Genomic DNA, 18,747 nt, shown 5'->3' with positions numbered 1-18,747 from the left:
ACAAAGTTATATATATATATATATATAATCATTTTTACGATGAGAATTTTATTTTTTTAAATAAGTAGTTTAGTATTACAAAAATAAATTTATTAAAAAGTAAATTTTAGTACCACAAGTTTTAATATTAAAAAATAAGTAATTTTTTCAATGGGATTTCTAATTTTTGATTAGCTCATGGTTTTCTGGCCGGAATTTTGATGGGTCATGGGAGGAGGGTAACCCGGCAAATGAAAACCTGTAACGTAGATAAGATGTCAATGGAGCGAGATAGAACAGTTTGAGAAAGCAAGAAGAAGAATTCAAGGTTCAATTTATCTCACCGCCTCAATCATGGGATTAGCTTCTGTGGTTCACAATGGTTGCAGGTTACCAATCAAATTCGATTCAATCTTAGCAAACCCACCACGTCGAGCTCCAGACTGGGTAAAGGTTCAGTTTTCTTTTGGTCGTGTTGTTCCTTCTTATACAGGTACTCTATCTATCTATCCCTGCCCCCCTCCCTAGTTTATCGTGTTTAATCAGATATAACCTTACTTATGCATGCAGTTCAAATTTGAACTGCAGTTTGCTTGCTGCATCGTCAGCTTCGTTGCAGACCTCTTGCCTGCTCCAGAGAAACCGAACTTGACGAAGGCTTGTCAAACACAGGTAAGGCTTGAATCTAAACAAAAATTCAAGTGTTTGGGTAATCGAGGCTGATGATATATATTGAGTTCCATTTCTTAATCAAATTGTTGGTCTCAAATAAGAAAGCAAGTTCAGTTCTTACAAGTGGCTTGTAGATATGAAAAATCATGAAGATTGTTGTCATCTGATATCATGAAATGTTCCAATGTGACATCAGGAGAAACAAATCCCAGATCTCAGCCAGATAATAGAATTAAAAACATTGATTCTTCTCAGAGTACTCACAAGCAAGATCTAGTGGAAAAACAGGACAATCCTAATCATTTTACATCTTCTGCCAAAACTGTTGCATTTTGGGTAAGTTGTATCATAAAGTTTCTCTCATCACAAGATCATGTTTGGCAAATATGTAATTTTCAAAGTCAATTTAGTCATTTGTTGTGGTAGGTGGGCGCAGCAGTTGTGTTTGGGATCGGTGTGGGTGCAAAAGAGGGAGTTGGCAAGGCGTCTGAGTTTTTTGCTGGGTATGTAATAGATTCTTTAATTGTTATGTTGTATATGTAGTTTCTACTTTTCTTTTCATCACATTTACATTTAAGAGTTTCTGTTTTGTAATAGAAAACATAAAGGGTACATGTAATTGGATGATCTTCTTCTCTGATTCAATGTGCTCAGATACTTATTGGAACAGAGCTTGTCCGTAGACAATCTATTTCTCTTCGTGTTGATATTCAAATACTTCAAAGTACCGCTTATGTATCAGGTGCCTTTTGAACCTTGTTTCAATGTTGATCTCAAGTGTATTTGGAACCTTTTCATATAACTTCTCTTTTTGTGAATATAGAATCGGGTGCTCTCATATGGTATTGCTGGTGCTGTAGTATTTCGTTTATCTTTGATACTTCTTGGAACCGCCACCCTTCAGGTTCGTTGTAATTTATAGATGAATGTATTTGAAACACTTTTTTTTTCTTATGAAATATCTCATCTGAATGTGGATCCAAATTATATCATGTTTCCAAACAGAGACACATTAAATTTTTTATTGGTGATATCTCATTGAATCCAGATTCGAAAAACAAAAAGTGTTTCCAAATGGGTGTCAACTACTTGCACATTTGTTGTGCTATTTCTCTGTATCCATTCATTTCAGGATTTTTATGCGCTTTCTATTGCAGAGGTTCGAGGCAGTCAATCTCTTCCTGGCTGCAATACTTTTGTATTCATCATTCAAGGTACTGCCTATTGTCGCTAGTTTAACACATTGCTGAAGAAAGGATCTCAGATATATTGCAGCATGTATTATGTATACTGAATAAGATTATGTTTCACTTGAGCCAAGACATATTGTTATACCATAGAACTATATTTTGGTGAATATCGTTGAGAATTCGAATTCTTTTTTTCAACGTTGCAGCTATTTTCCAGTGAAGGAGATGATGGTGATGATCTATCTGACAACTTTATAGTGAAGACATGTCAGAGGTTTATTCCTATCACTAGTATGATTCCTTCTCTCCTGTCTCCTAGTGGATTAGAAAATACTCTTTAAGTAATCGGTTCATTTTGTTGAACTTTATCCTCTTTTAAGTTTAATCAGTCAGGACTGTTTCAATATGAGAAAGCTCATTAACTTTACTCATCCATTGTTTGGAGCATAGCTAAAAGAACTGCGCAAGAAGAAAATATTTGTAGTTATTTTTCTTTTGTTTTGGCAAAATGCGGAAATAGTGCATTTTCTGATGAGTTTCGATGGAGTTAATAGTGGGTTGCATTTTCCCTGTTTGAGATCCTAAGCTTTTACAATTTATTTCCTGAAACAGCAACTTATGATGGAGATCGATTCTTAACAGTTCAAGATGGCCTATTGAAAGTAAGTGGTTATGTATCCATAAGAAAACAAACATTGAATGCATATAGAAGAATGTTTTGATGTTCATCATATATTAGAAAGAAGTAATTGACTTTGATAATTCAATATTTTATGATTTCTAACAGGTGTAAAAAATTTTGGGCAGGCTACACCCTTATTACTGACTCTGGCTGTTATCGAGCTCAGTGACATTGCATTTGCTGTAGGTGGCCTTAAAACTTAATATACAATAAGATTATCAAAGGACTTTTTCTTACTGATTAAAACTCCTTTATAACCATTTGTTGCTTCCTTTTTAGGTCGACTCTATACCTGCTGTTTTTGGTGTCACACGAGACCCTTTCATAGTTTTCTCATCCAATATTTTTGCCATCTTAGGTAAAATTTTCTCTTGTATGTTTTCCCTCTATAATTTTTGTCACTCGAGATGATTCTTCTTTATTTCTATCTGATTGCAGGTTTAAGGTCTCTTTTCACTCTTATTTCAGAGGGCATGTCTGACTTAGAGTATCTGCAGGTTCGGTTTAGATTGTTGAAGCCTCCATTGTGCATTGAATTTATACATAATGCCCTACCATTTTTTCATTTGAATCCGGATTAAAATTCAGAAACATTGATTAAGTGTTTCCATTTGAGCCACTACTGAACTTCTGAATTGTTAACTTTGAATTATTTTTGTTATTCAATCAGCCTTCTATAGCTCTTGTTCTCGGCTTTATTGGGTCGAAGATGATCTTGGATTTTTTTGGTGGGTTACTATCACTTGTAACAGTTTAATTCCACAAATTCTCTTATATTACAACAAAACAAAATTAGAAAAATCCCACTTCCTTTAAACACTTGATAAATGAAGGTTTGTTTCATTGCAGGTTATCATGTATCAACCGAGGCATCGCTTTGTTTGGTAGCTACGACGCTTGGTGGTGGAGTTCTGTTGAGCTTAATGAAAAAATCTGAATAAAATGAAGAGCCTCCAAAAAGAAAAAATGAATATGTTGGTTAGCAACTCATTTGATGATGTCTTAGAAAGTTGTGAACCTTCCTAATCAATTGTGTATTGTATTTTGCAAGCCATGGTTTTAATAAATATTTGTCAAAGTAAACCACAAAGGTAGCTTTAAGTGACTAAGTTAAAATAGTGGTTTTAAAGAAGTCAAAATTCTTCTTACTTAAATCGTATTTAAGTCAAAGTAAGTGTCATTAAACTAGCATAAAAAAAAATATTTGTCTTAGTAATCTGAAAAAGAAAATATATTTAAAATGAGATCTCAAGCCTTACCATATGTGAAACAATTGATTATTTCAACAAATTAATCAAAGTCATTAGAATACCTAAGATGGTACAAGATTATATATCTCATATGTTGTTTACCTTATATAAGGTCTCATCTTCCATTCCAAACACCAAAACAATAAATAAGAGTAACCATGTTAAAACACCACAATCAAATTAAAAATGAAGAAAACATGCAATCTCAAATCATGTAAGTTGTAACTAACCATGTTCATAAATGGTAGACATGGTCCTTAAAATCTTTTGAGTGACAGAACAGAGAGTTAGGTTTGAGACTGAATTTGGATGAGTAAACTTTGATAACTTGTTTCTGGAAACACTATCTCATTATTCTCATTTTGATTTTTAGTTTATATAAAATAATATTAAGAAATAAAACTTAATTAAACATATATTTGTAAATTTGTTAATGTTTTTTCTTTCAAATCTTAATAGAAAAATAGTTTCTTATTTTTGTGTGTGAAAGATTAAAAACTGTTACTTTTTATGAAAATTGAATAAATCCACATGCTACTTTGAAGATGGATAATGATGCTTCATAAGAATCTTTTCCATTACCATCTTGTTTGTGAGCCCAAACACACTCAGAATGCCACTACCTCTCAATCTTTAACCTCATTTCCATTTTAAGTTTTAACACCCATGGGCATTGCAAAATTAGTTGAAATGTTAACATTGATAATGCAAAAATTTTAATACACATTTCAACATTTATTGCAAGGTTTGCATCAAAACTCTCCGACTTTTCATTTTTGTTGTTGGAAAAATAGTTTAAAATCTTGAGAATTTTATAATAAATTAAGTTATTTGAAAACTAAATTGGGATCAAGAGGATTTTGTGATTGTTGTCGCGTTCTTGAAAATGTTGGAGGAGATGTTACCCATTGTAATTACAATTTTTGATCAATTTAGGAGAAATTAATGAGAGGACATCAATTCAAATTCTGGATTTTCAAAACTCATGTTATGAGTTAATGTATATATATATTTGGTTCAATTTGGTCAAAAAGTTAAATACATAGCCCACAAACACACTTAATCATTTAACTAGACGCAAAATTTGTCATTGATAGGCTCGAACCCAGGACCTCTCAAGAGCCTGCCTGGGGATATCCACCCTTAGCCATTTAACTAGACGCGAAAAATAGGCAAGACATTTTTTTATATTTGGTCCAATTGCTATTTTATATTATAACTTAAATCTTTTTTAACTTTGAATTATGTCTTATAAGACTCAAATTATCATAATTTTAAACATTTGTGGTTTTTTCTAAGAACATGTATTTTTATTCTAACTTATCAATTTCATTTTTTAATTAATTTGACACGTTTTTAAATGAAATGATATTTACCGACGTTATAGACATATTTTTTTTAAGTAAACATTTGTCATCTATTGAAAAACTTAAGAAAATTTGATTAAAGATATATTCAAATAACTTTAAAACAGCATACACAAATGTATAATTTATCATACATTTGTCCATTTAGACGTATTTGTATTTTGAATTAAGTATTTTCTTAAGGTATATGCGTTTCAAACTGTCGAATATGTTTTGGATGATTTAAAAAAAAATGTGTGGTAAGAATAGTTGAGAAAATCGACAAGAGAAAAAATTGTTATTTTTGTTTTACAAATTTAATAAATTAATTAAGAAAATAAACATATTATATTAAAGTTAAAATAAGAAAAACCTATGTTTCTAAAAATAAATTTTAAATAATTAAAATTGTAATAGTTAATTTTGTTTTAAATTAATGAAATAATTTTATTCTTTAGAAAATATATATGAGAATCAGTTGCAAAATTTAATGAGTTTTGTCCATGGGTATTTTTTTGAACTCTTTGAAAATATTTTTTATTTATTTTGCAATTTGTTGAATGTAAAATTAGTTAAAAACCAACTTTAATTAGTTGATAGTATTTGCATTCCAATTTTGTTAAAATTTTCAATATCCTTTTTATAATATTAAAATAATCGTAACAAAATAAACTGAGTAATGTATGGGGCTGCAAAATAATAATTAATGGAGTAATGTATGGGGCTGCAAAATAATAATTAATGGGGACCAGAAAACTAAATAAATGATCGAATTAACTGGCCCATCAAACAAGTTGCCCAATTAATGTCATGTTTTTTTAACTTAATCGACTCTTTTTTTTATTTTCATATTGCACTTACCATTTATAAAACTCCCACAAATATTTATATATTTCTTTTGTATATTGACTTCAAATTACAATTTTTTTACTATTATAAAATTATTATATATATTATAAATAATAACATGCCGTCTTTAATAGAATGTATATATATATCTCTGGTATGTTTGAATGAATTGAATCAAATAGAATTGGAATTAAATGAGAATTAATATTAAATTACAATTAATTCTTATATATTTGAAATATTATAAAATTGTAATTCAATTTTAATTTTTATGTTTAAAAAAAAATATAATAAAAATAATTTTAATATATATTATTTATTTTATTAAAATATTAGTTTGAAACAACCAATTAATGATAGTTATATGTCAAAAGTTTTGTTTAAGTTTCGATCCTCATAAAAAGAACAATATTGATTCGACATTTTAACTTAATAAATTAAAAAAATATTGGTTCGAGTTAACTTAATAAATTAAAAAAATATCGGTTACACATGTTAATTTTTTAAATTAAAATAAATATATCGGTTTAAAATGCTAACTTACTAAATAAAAAAATAAAAAAGATATGGGTTAAACATTTTAACATTCTAAATTAAAAAAATAATTATCGATTAAAACGTGAATCATATTTTAAACAATAAGTTATTTTGTTTAAAAATATATAGAAAAAATCAAATTTAAAATTACAATTTCGAACTAAAAATAGTGGAATTTAGAATTATAAAATTATACTTAATTGAATTTTATTAAAATTCTATTGCAATTTTAATTCTTAAGGTACCAAATTTAAAAATTGGAATTGAAGTATTAAACTCAATTCGAAATCCAATTTCAATGTTAATTTCAGAGTTATCAAACAGATCATTAATTTTCTAAAATAAAATAAATAAATTTTACCATATTATTGTAAAAAAAATGTAATGTGAAAGACTCAAAACTTATGGTGAATTTACTTACAAACTTTTTCTTTTTGAAACCATACTTAAACAAGCATATATTATTAATGATAATGTCATATTTTATTAAGTTTAATACATTCTTATTTTTATAATAGATTGAACATTAAAAGGATTAAAAAATAAAAAGAAAGAAGACCACACCAAAATTTCTATTATTTTGTGTACTTCAAATTACAATTAGTTTTACAAATGGTTAGTTTATTATATATATATATATATATATATTGTAAAAATAAATATAATTTGAAGTTTTTTTAAAAACAAAAATGTTTATCATATATATTATAAATAACATGGTATCTTTTAAAAAGAACTACATTAATTATATATATATATATATATATATATATATATATATATATATATATATATATATAAGGAAAATAAATAAATTTTACAAAGAGATTGAAATATTATAGGGTCAAAAATTACAAAATGTCATTTAATCAAACATTGAAACATCAAACCAATTAAGAAGATTCATTTTGTTAAATCACGCTTAAATATTCATCGATTATTAAGAATAATTTAAGTGTTTTGTTTAGCTTAATTAGCCATTTTTTATTTTCATAATATATTGAATATTTAAAAAAGATTATTCTGACAAACATTTATATTTTTCGTATTTCAAATTTTGTATTAATTATTATATTATATATTAAATAATAAATGGTATTTTTTCAAAGTATTTACATTTATTATATATATATATATATATATATTTAAAATAAAGTAAATAATCTACTATAACTCATTTAAAACATTCTCAACAATAATAAAATGTTAAAATGCAAAAATTATCAAATGAACAACAAATCCAAATGGATTTTAATTTTGTAAATAGTATGTTTTAGTTTTATTTCTTTAAATCAAACTTAAACAACTATTTATTATCCAGAAACATTTTTAGTTAAGTTAGATATTTTAATAACTCAATGTCATAACTCAAATTACAAAAATATTATAAATTTAATTTTAATTCAAGACACTTTAAATAGAAATATGAGTAATCATGAGGGTAGGTTATGATTATCTTTCTAAAATAAATAAATTTTTTAATATTACAATAACGTGTTCTGTCAACAAAGAACAACAAATTTTGGGACTAGAAGAGATTAAATAATGAGACTCATTAATGGAAGGGGACCATAAAACTAAATAAATGATCAAATTAACTGGCCTATTTATCTTGCCATTGAGTAATAAATCCATTTTTTAATCAACCAAATGAATTTAGGTGGAGATATATTTCAATAATAAATATATTTCAAATTAGTATTATATCTTTCTTTAAAGTTTAAAATATATTAATATATATAATATTATGTAATATATTTTAATTATATATATATTAACAAAATTAATAATATTTGTTCGATCAACTCCACTCAAATTTTAGGGGTTTCAAAACAAAAATTATATTTCAAAAAAGTTAACTACGCATAAATTATCATGATTTAACATAATAAGTTATCAAAAATATGGTAGTGTCCTTGGTAACCATGACATTGGAATTAGAATTGAAATATTGCCATAATTCCAATTCTTAGGTTTAATAGGTTTAATAGACATTTAAGATTAATAATTAAAATTATAATTCCAATAGAATTATAACTAATGTAATTTTAGTATTCTCAATTCCACTAATTTTGCTCGAAATTGTAATTCTAATATGTATTTATATTTCTATATTTATCATTCTTAATTCCACTATTTTTAGTTCGAAATTATTAATTTTATTATTTACGACACGATTAATACGTTGAACCGATAATTTTTTTACAAAAATTAGAAAGTTAATATGTAGAACCGATCTTTTTTTTAATTTAGTAAGTTAAATGTCAAATGATCTTTTATTTTTTTAACTTAATAAGTATATATATATATATATATATATATATATATATATATATATATATATATATATATATATATATATATATATATATATATATATATATATATAAAAAGTTAACATTTTGAATCGATATTTTTTCAATAAAATCGAAACTTTAGATAAATATTTTGACGGAATATTATCATAATAAATTGTGACAACCCAATATTTTAATAATATAGATATACTATATATTCAAATTATTTTTATTATATTAATTTTCAAATATATAATTAAAATTAAATTACAATTTTATAGTTTTTTTTAAACATGAATTGAATTCAATTATTGTGAAATTTAAATTTAAAAATTTAAATTTTAATGTCAATTAAAATCATTCAAACGAAAAGATTTTTAAATTTAAAATAAAAAATAGGATAATATCATTTTGTTTTTAGCATTTTTTACCAGATCAAAATAAACAATTATATATCTCAAATTGTATTTTTTTTTTATAATTACTAGTTTATTATATATTGTTAAAGATAATTTCATATACTTTTTTGGAAAATTAATATAAAAAACGATTAAACATTTAGCTAGTAAACAAATTTAATCATTTAACTATGCGCAAAACTTACCGTATTACGGGTTTGAACCCAAGACCTTAGGGTGAGAATATCCACATCTTGTTGCCACTAGCTAGAAGAGGTGATGCAAAATGTGGTTACAAGTGGGTTAATCACATAACCCGCAAACACACTTAACCAGACGCATAACTTGTCGCCTGACGAGTTCGAACTCAGAACTTGTGTTAATAAACTATTCTCTTTCAACATTTAATAAAAACAATCAAACCAACATTTATTTTATTTTGTGTATCCAACTCAATTTACAATTACATGTATCAATAGTTTATTTTATATATATATATATATATTTGTAAATAACATAATCTTTTAAAAAGGTAATTATATACTTTAAAATAATAATAATAATAATAATTTTTACCAAATTATTATCCTCATTTTGAATATTTCAACACTGCTGTGTTAAAAACGCAAAAAGTATTGTTAATCAAACAACAAAACGTGTTGTTAAGTGTCACTTAAAGCTTTTTTTTTATATTAAACCATGCTTAAATAATCCTTAAAACTTTGTGTAATATTAAATTACATTAATTATTCTATACTCATTTAGAAGGATACGGTGTCAAAGAGGAAAACTGTGGTCAATATAACACAAGTTAAGTTGTCAAGATCAGATTAAAATGTTTAAATAATTCATTTTTAACAAACCATTTATTTATTTTGGTAATGCATTTATCATTTAGAAAATAAGATTAGACCAACCATTTTTTTTCATTTATTCATTCTTAAATTATAATTTTTTACAATCATATATATATGGTCCTATTCGAAAACGGTTGTGGGTATGATTCTGGAGTTAGAGTTGGAGTTGGAGTTGAAGATGAGTATGTAAAGAAATCGAAAAATAATTTATGAATGTTGTAAGCACTAAAAAACTACATTCAAATTTATAATATTAAAATAATTATTTTTAAATAAATAAGATTAAAATAATTAACACCATAACCAAAAACCTATTTAAAACAATTGATTAAGATTAATTATTGTGCTAATTAATCAAATTAATTAAAGGTTAAGACTAAAATAAAAAATTAAACTATTTGAGATAATTGTTGTACCTATATTATCTCAAAATAATTTAAAAAAAAATTAAAGGACAAAATAAATAATTTTAATGAATTGTTGTATCCATTTTATTTAAAAGAATTATTTATTTAAATTCAAAAAATATAAAAAAAAATAAGTAAAATATTTTCATGTTTATTTTAATATTTTATGTATTTGAAAAAATCAAATTTAAAACTAAAAGGGTAAAAGAAAAATCAATTTCAAATAAACTCTTAAGGTTTTAAATAAAAATAAATATATATAATTGGGTGTAAGCATGAAAATTTGACTTGTCCTATTTGAAAAATAATATTATTAATATTATTAAAATAGTATTTTGAATTTTTATATTAAAAATAACTTAAAAAAGGAATTAAAACCTAATTAAGGATTAATTATTGTGATAATTAAATCTTAATTAAAGAAATTTTCCAAAATTCCTAAAAATAATTTGAGGATAAAATATTTGTATATATTTACCCAAATTAGATCGAGGAATGGGTTAAAAATATTTAATTAGGATTTATTCATGATTTATGTTTAACTCGTGACTTAAACAAATTAAATAAAATACCCCAAAATTCCCAAAAATTTCAAAAAAAAATAAAACATGATCATAATTGTTATTATGATTCTAGAAATAATTTTTGTTAAATTTTTGGTGAAAAAATGGATTTAAAAGGAATTAAACTCGATTTTTAATAACCTTTTAAATAAATTTGAAAACTGCATAATCCTGTGTGACTGATTTTATGTTTTAAACTTTGCAGCAGGATCCTGGACCATCAGATGAGCGCCCAGATCTCATCCGACAACCTAGAGCGCATCAAACACCCAACTGTAGCGGAACCACGCGAGCGCCTGCACCGGATCAACTAACGGGACAGACTAACCCTATTAGTCAACTTGGCTGATCGCTGACAGAACCAGACGGAACTCGGCATTCCGTTACTCAAAACAATGCCGTTTTGTTCGTCTTCTTCGCTGGGACGTAGGGGTCGTCGACGCGTTTCTTCCAGAAGCACTAACTTCGTCCACAAGCGATCAAATCCATTGATTTTTTCGCCCACGTGATCCCCTCGCCAACGCTTACGTTCCCCCCTTATCTAGAAGCCTTATCTTCCCCGGGATAAGACCGACACGAATTAGGGATAAGAACGCCAACGATCAAAGAATAGTCAAATTGGCTTTCTACAACCGACCTTCGAGCACTATAAATAGACCCTACCCCTCTACTACCAATCCATCAAACAATAACCACAAATTATACCTTAATTCGCCCTGATCGAAAATCTGCAATTTCCGACGAAGAACAGTTTTTTTCAAAACTTTATCCAGCGATCCAAGCTTCGATCCAGGCTTCTGGATCACTTCCAACACTGCCCAAGAATGTTTTCCAGTTGTTGGTATGATTCCAGAAACCTTGAATTTTGATTTGTAATTGAAAATTTTTAATTTCTTTAAATTTTATTGTTTGATCAGTTTGATCGTGTTCTTGTGTTTGATTGTATGTTTTCTTTGTTAACAATCATTATGTACATCATGTGTGAGCTTTTTGTTGAAAGAAAACCGATCAAATCATCTTGAATCAAGATTTTACAAAAAATATTTTGAAAACTGATTTTTTTGAAATGTTGTGTTCTTGGTTTAAATCTGGATTTGTGGGACCAGATAGTTGCTATCAATGTTTGTATACATGTTTGAATGATTTCCATACAACTGTAATCAAGTTTTGATCATGTTTGATCAAACTGAAATTTGAGAAAAAAGTTTGAAATTTTGGATTTTAAAAATTCTGCGTTCTTGCTTTTAATTCGATATTGTTGATTCAATTAGTTGAATTACATGTTTATAAACATATTTGGATGATTTCTAAGTAACTGTAATCATGTTTGATCAAATTTAAATTTTGAAAAAAAAGTTTAAAAAATTGAAAATTTGAAATTTCGTGTTCTTGCTTCTTAGTTGGATTTGTTGATTCAATTAGTAGCTATACATGATTGTTAACATGTAGGGATGAATCCCAAGTGACCATTTCACCCTTTTGATCATGTTTGATCAAATTTGGTTTTTGAAAAAAGTTAGATTTTGATTCAATCTTCAAAAACCATTTTAATGATATAATGATGTTTTTGTTTTGGTATGGATTAACTATATTCATCATTTCAAAGCTAATGGAAAAAAATCAGGCCTTGAAATGACATAATTTAAAAGATCCTAAAATTTGACCTAGAAATGGTGTTTTGAAATTGATCCTCTTAAGATCTTTAAAATTGTGATTTATTTTAGGGCTTTTGTTCTTCATGATCATAAGAACCTACTACAACTTACGGATTGTAATTTGGACATCCCAATAAAAATTTATAGGAATCTGAAGTCCTTGAACCTACTGCAATTTAGGACCGAATGTTCTTATTTTGGTCCGAAACTTCAAAAGTATATAACTTTTGATTGGGATGTCGAAATCACAATCCGTAAGATACAGTAGGTTCATATGATCATGAAAAACAAAATACCTAACATAAATTATGATTTTGAAGATTTTAAGAGAATCAATTTCAAATAGCCAATTCTAGGTCAAATTTTGAGATCTTTTAAATTAGGCTATTTCAATGCCTGATTTTTGTTTCATTAGATTTGAAATGATAAATATAGTTAATTCATACCAAAATAAGAACATCATTACATCATTAAAATAATTTTTGAAGATTGAATCAAAATCCAACTTTTTTCAAAAACCAAATTTGATCAAACATGAAGAAAATGGTGAAACAGTCACTTGAGATTCATCCCTACATGTTAACAAACATGTATAGCTACTAATTGAATCAACAAATCCAACTTAGAAGCAAGAACACAAAATTTCAAAATCTAGTTTTTTAAACTTTTTTTTTAATTTCAGTTTGATCAAACATGATTACAGTTACTTAGAAAATCATCCAAACATGTTTATAAACATTTATTACAAGTAATTGAATCAACAAAATCAGATTAAAGCAAGAACATAGAATTTTAAAAATCCAAATTTTCAAGCTTTTTTCTCAAATTTCAGTTTGATCAAACATTATCAAAACTTGATTACATTTGTGTGGAAATCATTCAAACATGTATAGCAACTATGTAGATCAACAAATCCAGATTTAAACCAAGAACATAAACATTTTTAAAAAACAGTTTTCAAACCAAATTTTCCAAAATTTTGTTTTAGGTTGAATTGATCGATTCTTTCTAGCTAGAAAGCTCATACATGATTCATATAGTGATTCTTAACAAAGAAATTACACAATCAAGCATAAGAACACGATCAAACTGATCAAACAATAAAATTTGAAGAAACTCAAAATTTTCAATTACAAATCAAAATTAAGGCTTCTAGAATCATAACAACAACTGAAAAACATTCCTGGGCAATATCGGAAGCAATCTAGAAGCCTGGACCGAAGCTTGAATCAAAAAACTATTCTTCGTCGGAATCTACAAAGAAGCTATTGAATAACTCATTTCACTTCAAAACAACTATAAAATCAAAAACCCAATTTTTGATCACAAACTATTTTGAAAAAAATGATCATCATCCATGTCGATTCATACCTTGAGATGATGATCAACATGTTCCTAGGAGCTTTGTGAAGTTACCCAAGCTCTTAAATCAATGAATCAGAGCTAAAAAACTAATTTAAAAAACTGAATTTTGGTGATCTTAAGGACCGAGGCTCTTAGCCTAGGACCGAGAGATCCCACTGAGGATCCTCGGTCCGGACCGAACCCTAGGATTGAGAAAATCGACTAAAACTCCTAGACCCAAGATCGAGAGTCCTAACATTTGGGCTAAGTCTACCAAGCTTGGGACTAAGCGCTCCCGAACCTAGGATCGAGGAACTTAACCTAGAGCTAACCCTAGACCGAGAGGTTTATACACCTCGACCGAAAAACTTAGCCCTAGGCTAGTCTAGGATCGATAAGTTTTTATACCTAGACCGGTAAGATCAACCAAGGACCAAGAGTCCTTAATATTCTGACTGAGGGTCTGGACCCCGACCAATAAAATCTGACCTGAACCTTAGGACTCCAGTCCTAATGCCTGTTTGGTTCCTTAGTGTATTGTATTGTTAAATTTTATTCGAATTTATTTTATATGAAACTAAATAACTATGTTATATAATTTGGTTTAATAAAATTATTTTTAAAATTTAATTATATATGTTTTATTTTAGATAAAATAAGGTCATTATATACCGAATAAATGTTTAATAAAAAAGTTAATAAAAACACTCTACTTTATTATAAATTAGATTTTAAGAACAATTTTTAACCACATAAATTTATGATTTATGGTTTATTATTGACATATGAGAATAAAAAAATAATATTTATATTCTCAAAAATAATAAACATGGTGATTTTTTATTGAATTAAATATTAAATAACATTATAATACTTAGATTATGACAAAATAATATTTTTATATTAAAAAATAAAAACTACTTTAATAATTAAATCTTAGTTAAACAAAATTAAAAGAAACATTTTTTTTTAGAGAAAAAAAATAAAATGAAATTGAAGCAGGTACAAGCTGCTCCAGCCTCAAACTGGGTGAGAAGATGAATGGGGTAAATTATAATATATATGATTACATTTTTTTTAAAAATTATTTAATTTTTAAATAATGTTGTACATATGTAATTACTTATTAATGTTATATTTATTTAAAATTATAATTAATTTTTCTATTAATATACTTATTTATTAATTCGTTAGTATAAATAAGAAAATAAAAAACAATTTAATTATAACTTGTATTATTTAGTTAAGTGTAATTTTAATTATATGTATATATATATATAAAAATATATATATATATATATATATATATAAATATCATATTTATTTTACCAATTATTAATTCATAGTATATTATTTAAATAATTCATTTATAGCTCAAATTATATATATATATATATATATATATATATATATATATATATATATATATATATATATATATATATATATATATATATATATATATATATATATATATATATATATTAATCTATTATATATTAAAAAATTTAAAATTTGTATTGAAAATCTTTAACAAAATATTTATACAAAATTGTATTTTTGATATTTAAAAATAATTAATTCTTTTAATTAAATTTTTAAATAATTTTTTAAATTTTAATTTAAAATTATCAAATTTTAATTTGATTAAAGGAAATTATTATTTTAAATTAATTAAAAAATAATTAATTTAATTTAAAAAATTATTTATTTGAATAAAAGTCAACACTTTATTTTTAATTAAAAATCAACAAATTATTAATATATGTATATTTGATCAAAAATAGATATGTGATGATACTCAGTAAAAGATTTTCGCGCTATATCATTTGTACTCGTTAAATAACGGTCTCTAATTTATAAAATTTTGACTATTTATTTGAAAGTTTAGTTTTATTACGTTTTATTTAACCAATTATTTTTCAAGTTCTAGACATGTATGATTTTTTCTTTCATTTAAAATTATAAAATAATATTTAAATACTGGTACATTCTATTGATGTCAGAGAATTATTGAGGAAAATACCTGAAAAATATCAGTTAAAATATTAGAATTCAAAAATAAACTCAAACAGACATTTATCAAAATATTTTTTATGAAAATATTCCAAAAATATTCTGAAATCGTTTTATATTTTTTTTTCGAATTTTTTAAAAATAGTTTAGAGCTTCTAATTATTAAAAAATTAATTAAAAATTACAACCCCAAACAAACAAGCCCATAGGCAGGTGCCCGAGTCGTGAATCGGGTAGGATATGCGGGTCTGGAACGGATTTGGCCCGGGTCAACAAGTTTGGGTACCCAGTCAACGCCGAGAATAGACTCTCGGTAAGCACGTTGATTCTCGGTCGGACGTGAAATTTATTCGATCGAAGTTGAGGTTTATCGATCGGATGTGAGATTCATCGGTCAAATGTAGGGGGTGGCTAGTTTTCTTGGTCGAAAACCAGACCCAAGTGAAATCATCGGTCGTATGCAATATTCTTCAGTCGAACCTCAAGAACATCAAACTACAGGTTTGCTGATTTTACTAGCACTTTCCATCATTTGATCTGAAGGCATCAAAAACTTCATATATGTTTAGGGTATGTTTGAATGAGTGAAATTAGAATTGAAATTGGCATTGAAATTCCAATCTAATTCTATGAGAATTGACATTGAATTACAATTCAATTCCTATGATTGTTAAAACTATAGAATTGTAATTCAATCCCAATTTCTATGTTTGTAAAAAAGAATATAATAAAAAATAATGTTAATATATATTATCTATTTTATTAAAATATTGGTTTGACACAACAAATTAGGATATCTAAAAGGTCAAGAGACTTTTTTTAATTTCGATTTTCATTAGAAAAAATTATTTGTTCAACAATGTTAACTTCATATATTAAAAAAAATATCAGTTCGACATTTTAACTTTCTAAATTCAAAAATAAAATATTGGTTTAACATGTTTACTTTTTAAATTTTTATATATATATATATTAGTTCAAAATGTTATCTTACTAAATTAAAACTGATCGTAATTGATCCAAAACTATTTCTAACATCTTTTAAAGGATATTATAAAGCTTTTCAAATCGTAATAAAGCTCAAGAACAAGAACCCGATTTTATAATATTTCAAAATCAAATTTGCATGGGTATTTTTTATTTAACTTGATTCGTTCGAATTTAATTCAGTAGAAAGCTTTAAAATGATTTTAGGATCGAATTCAAATCAAGAAAATAGATAATCAAGCAATATTCAAGACTAGTTGAATTGAAATATAAATTTTTTAATTTGAATCTGTAATTCGAATTACAATGTGTATTAAAGTTTAATGTGAGTTGGAGTACACTTCTGAACTCTTTATAAAGTTTTATGATGATCTAGAAATGAACCTTAGAGCCTTACACAAGATTTTCAATGGTGGATTTTTTGAAGTTTGAATTTGAGGCTTGAGGTTGTGATCCTTGCTTTCATTTTTTATGAGGGCTATTTATAGCCAACCAAAATCGGTTGGACGAGCAAGTTGATCAAATTTCAGATAAAAGGTCATTAATGACTTTTGTTTATATTCGATCGTTCTTATCAAATTAGGGCACATTGTCCCTATGATCGTAAGTGAAATGATCATCATGTTAGGGTAATTATTTCAACTTATGAATCATCGGATTTTTTTAAGTATCGGGCGAGTTCCACTTTTGAAAAATCAATTTTTTTTTACCAATATTCATCCTATTTTTCGCAAGGAAGACAACGATTTAAGGCTGAAACGTCATTGTTTTGAGCAAAATGTGAACGCGCGTCTAGGCGCAGCATTCTGTCAACGGTTTGTTGCGTTTGGACGTTCCGTTCGTGTTTGGGCTAACGATGTTGAGGCGCACATTAGTTGATCATGTGTTGCACGGAAGCGCATTCCTTCCGTTGTAGCGGGCGACATTGTTTATTTTTGTGCGTTGGATGAGACTAAAGCGCTCATCCAGTGGTCATGCGGTCTGCTGTAGCCGTTTCTCTTATTTTCAGATGTACTGGGTTGCAACCATTTTCAACCTTGGGACTTATTTGAAATTAATTTTTCTTTACTCCTTTTGACTTTATTTTTTACCTTCAAAATATTTAAAAAGACACAAATATTTATTTTGTCTATTTATTTCAAAAGAAAGAATTATATTTTAGGGCTTTTATAAATAATTAATTTGAAATTTAAATGGATACAACATTAATCTCAAATTATTTATTTAATTTATTTGAGTATTATTGTAGTTAATTTTGGATAATATTTATTTAAAATTATTTTATTTTTCTTAATTTTTGTTTTAATTAATATAATAATTAATTAATTAATTATTAAGTTTTGTTTTGACTTGATTTTAATTATTTTGAATTTATTTATTTAAAATAATTATTTTAATATTTATAAATTTGGTATTTAGTGTGATTAAAAAAATATAATTACATTCCTTATATAATATTATATAATATAATATAAAAGAAAATAATTTATATTATTTTTCTATACATTAAAATTCATGGCATTAGCCCCCACCCAATTTAAAGCATTATTATGAGATGACATATTTAAGATTAGCCCACCCAATTTAAAGCATTATTATGAGATGACATATTTATTTTATTTAGACTTTTTTCTTCAACTAGTTCTGCCTAATTTTTTATCAACGTCTCACTAGTTTAATAGTCTAATATTTATTATTATTAACATTACCCATATGAA

The 18,747-nt window shown here is 26.0% G+C and overlaps 1 protein-coding gene across 1 annotated transcript; it reads left to right on the top strand.

Moving 5' to 3' along the window:
• The first annotated feature begins 219 nt into the window (after positions 1-219).
• On the top strand, positions 220-3,606 carry LOC124937911 (thylakoid membrane protein TERC, chloroplastic). Its single transcript, XM_047478243.1, has 14 exons — positions 220-472; positions 568-651; positions 848-987; positions 1,078-1,154; positions 1,306-1,393; positions 1,475-1,555; positions 1,809-1,865; positions 2,048-2,132; positions 2,454-2,503; positions 2,649-2,705; positions 2,803-2,881; positions 2,962-3,020; positions 3,194-3,251; positions 3,373-3,606. The coding sequence occupies exons 1-14, from the start codon at positions 334-336 to the stop codon at positions 3,462-3,464; spliced, it is 1,146 nt and encodes a 381-aa protein (XP_047334199.1). The 5' UTR covers positions 220-333; the 3' UTR covers positions 3,465-3,606.
• Positions 3,607-18,747: the final 15,141 nt, after the last annotated feature.

The sequence above is a fragment of the Impatiens glandulifera genome, chromosome 5, assembly GCF_907164915.1.
Source record: "Impatiens glandulifera chromosome 5, dImpGla2.1, whole genome shotgun sequence".
NCBI lineage: Eukaryota > Viridiplantae > Streptophyta > Magnoliopsida > Ericales > Balsaminaceae > Impatiens > Impatiens glandulifera.
Note: the sequence above shows the minus strand (reverse complement) of the source record. Positions and strands in the feature narration are given on the sequence as shown.

Excerpts from the sequence above, each read along its gene's own strand:
- LOC124937911 (XM_047478243.1), top strand. The coding sequence starts at position 334 with ATGGGATTAGCTTCTGTGGTTCACAATGGTTGCAGGTTACCAATCAAA. Across the intron at positions 1,155-1,305 it reads GCGTCTGAGTTTTTTGCTGG|ATACTTATTGGAACAGAGCT; the intron begins GTATGTAATAGA and ends CAATGTGCTCAG. Across the intron at positions 1,866-2,047 it reads TTTTGTATTCATCATTCAAG|CTATTTTCCAGTGAAGGAGA; the intron begins GTACTGCCTATT and ends TCAACGTTGCAG.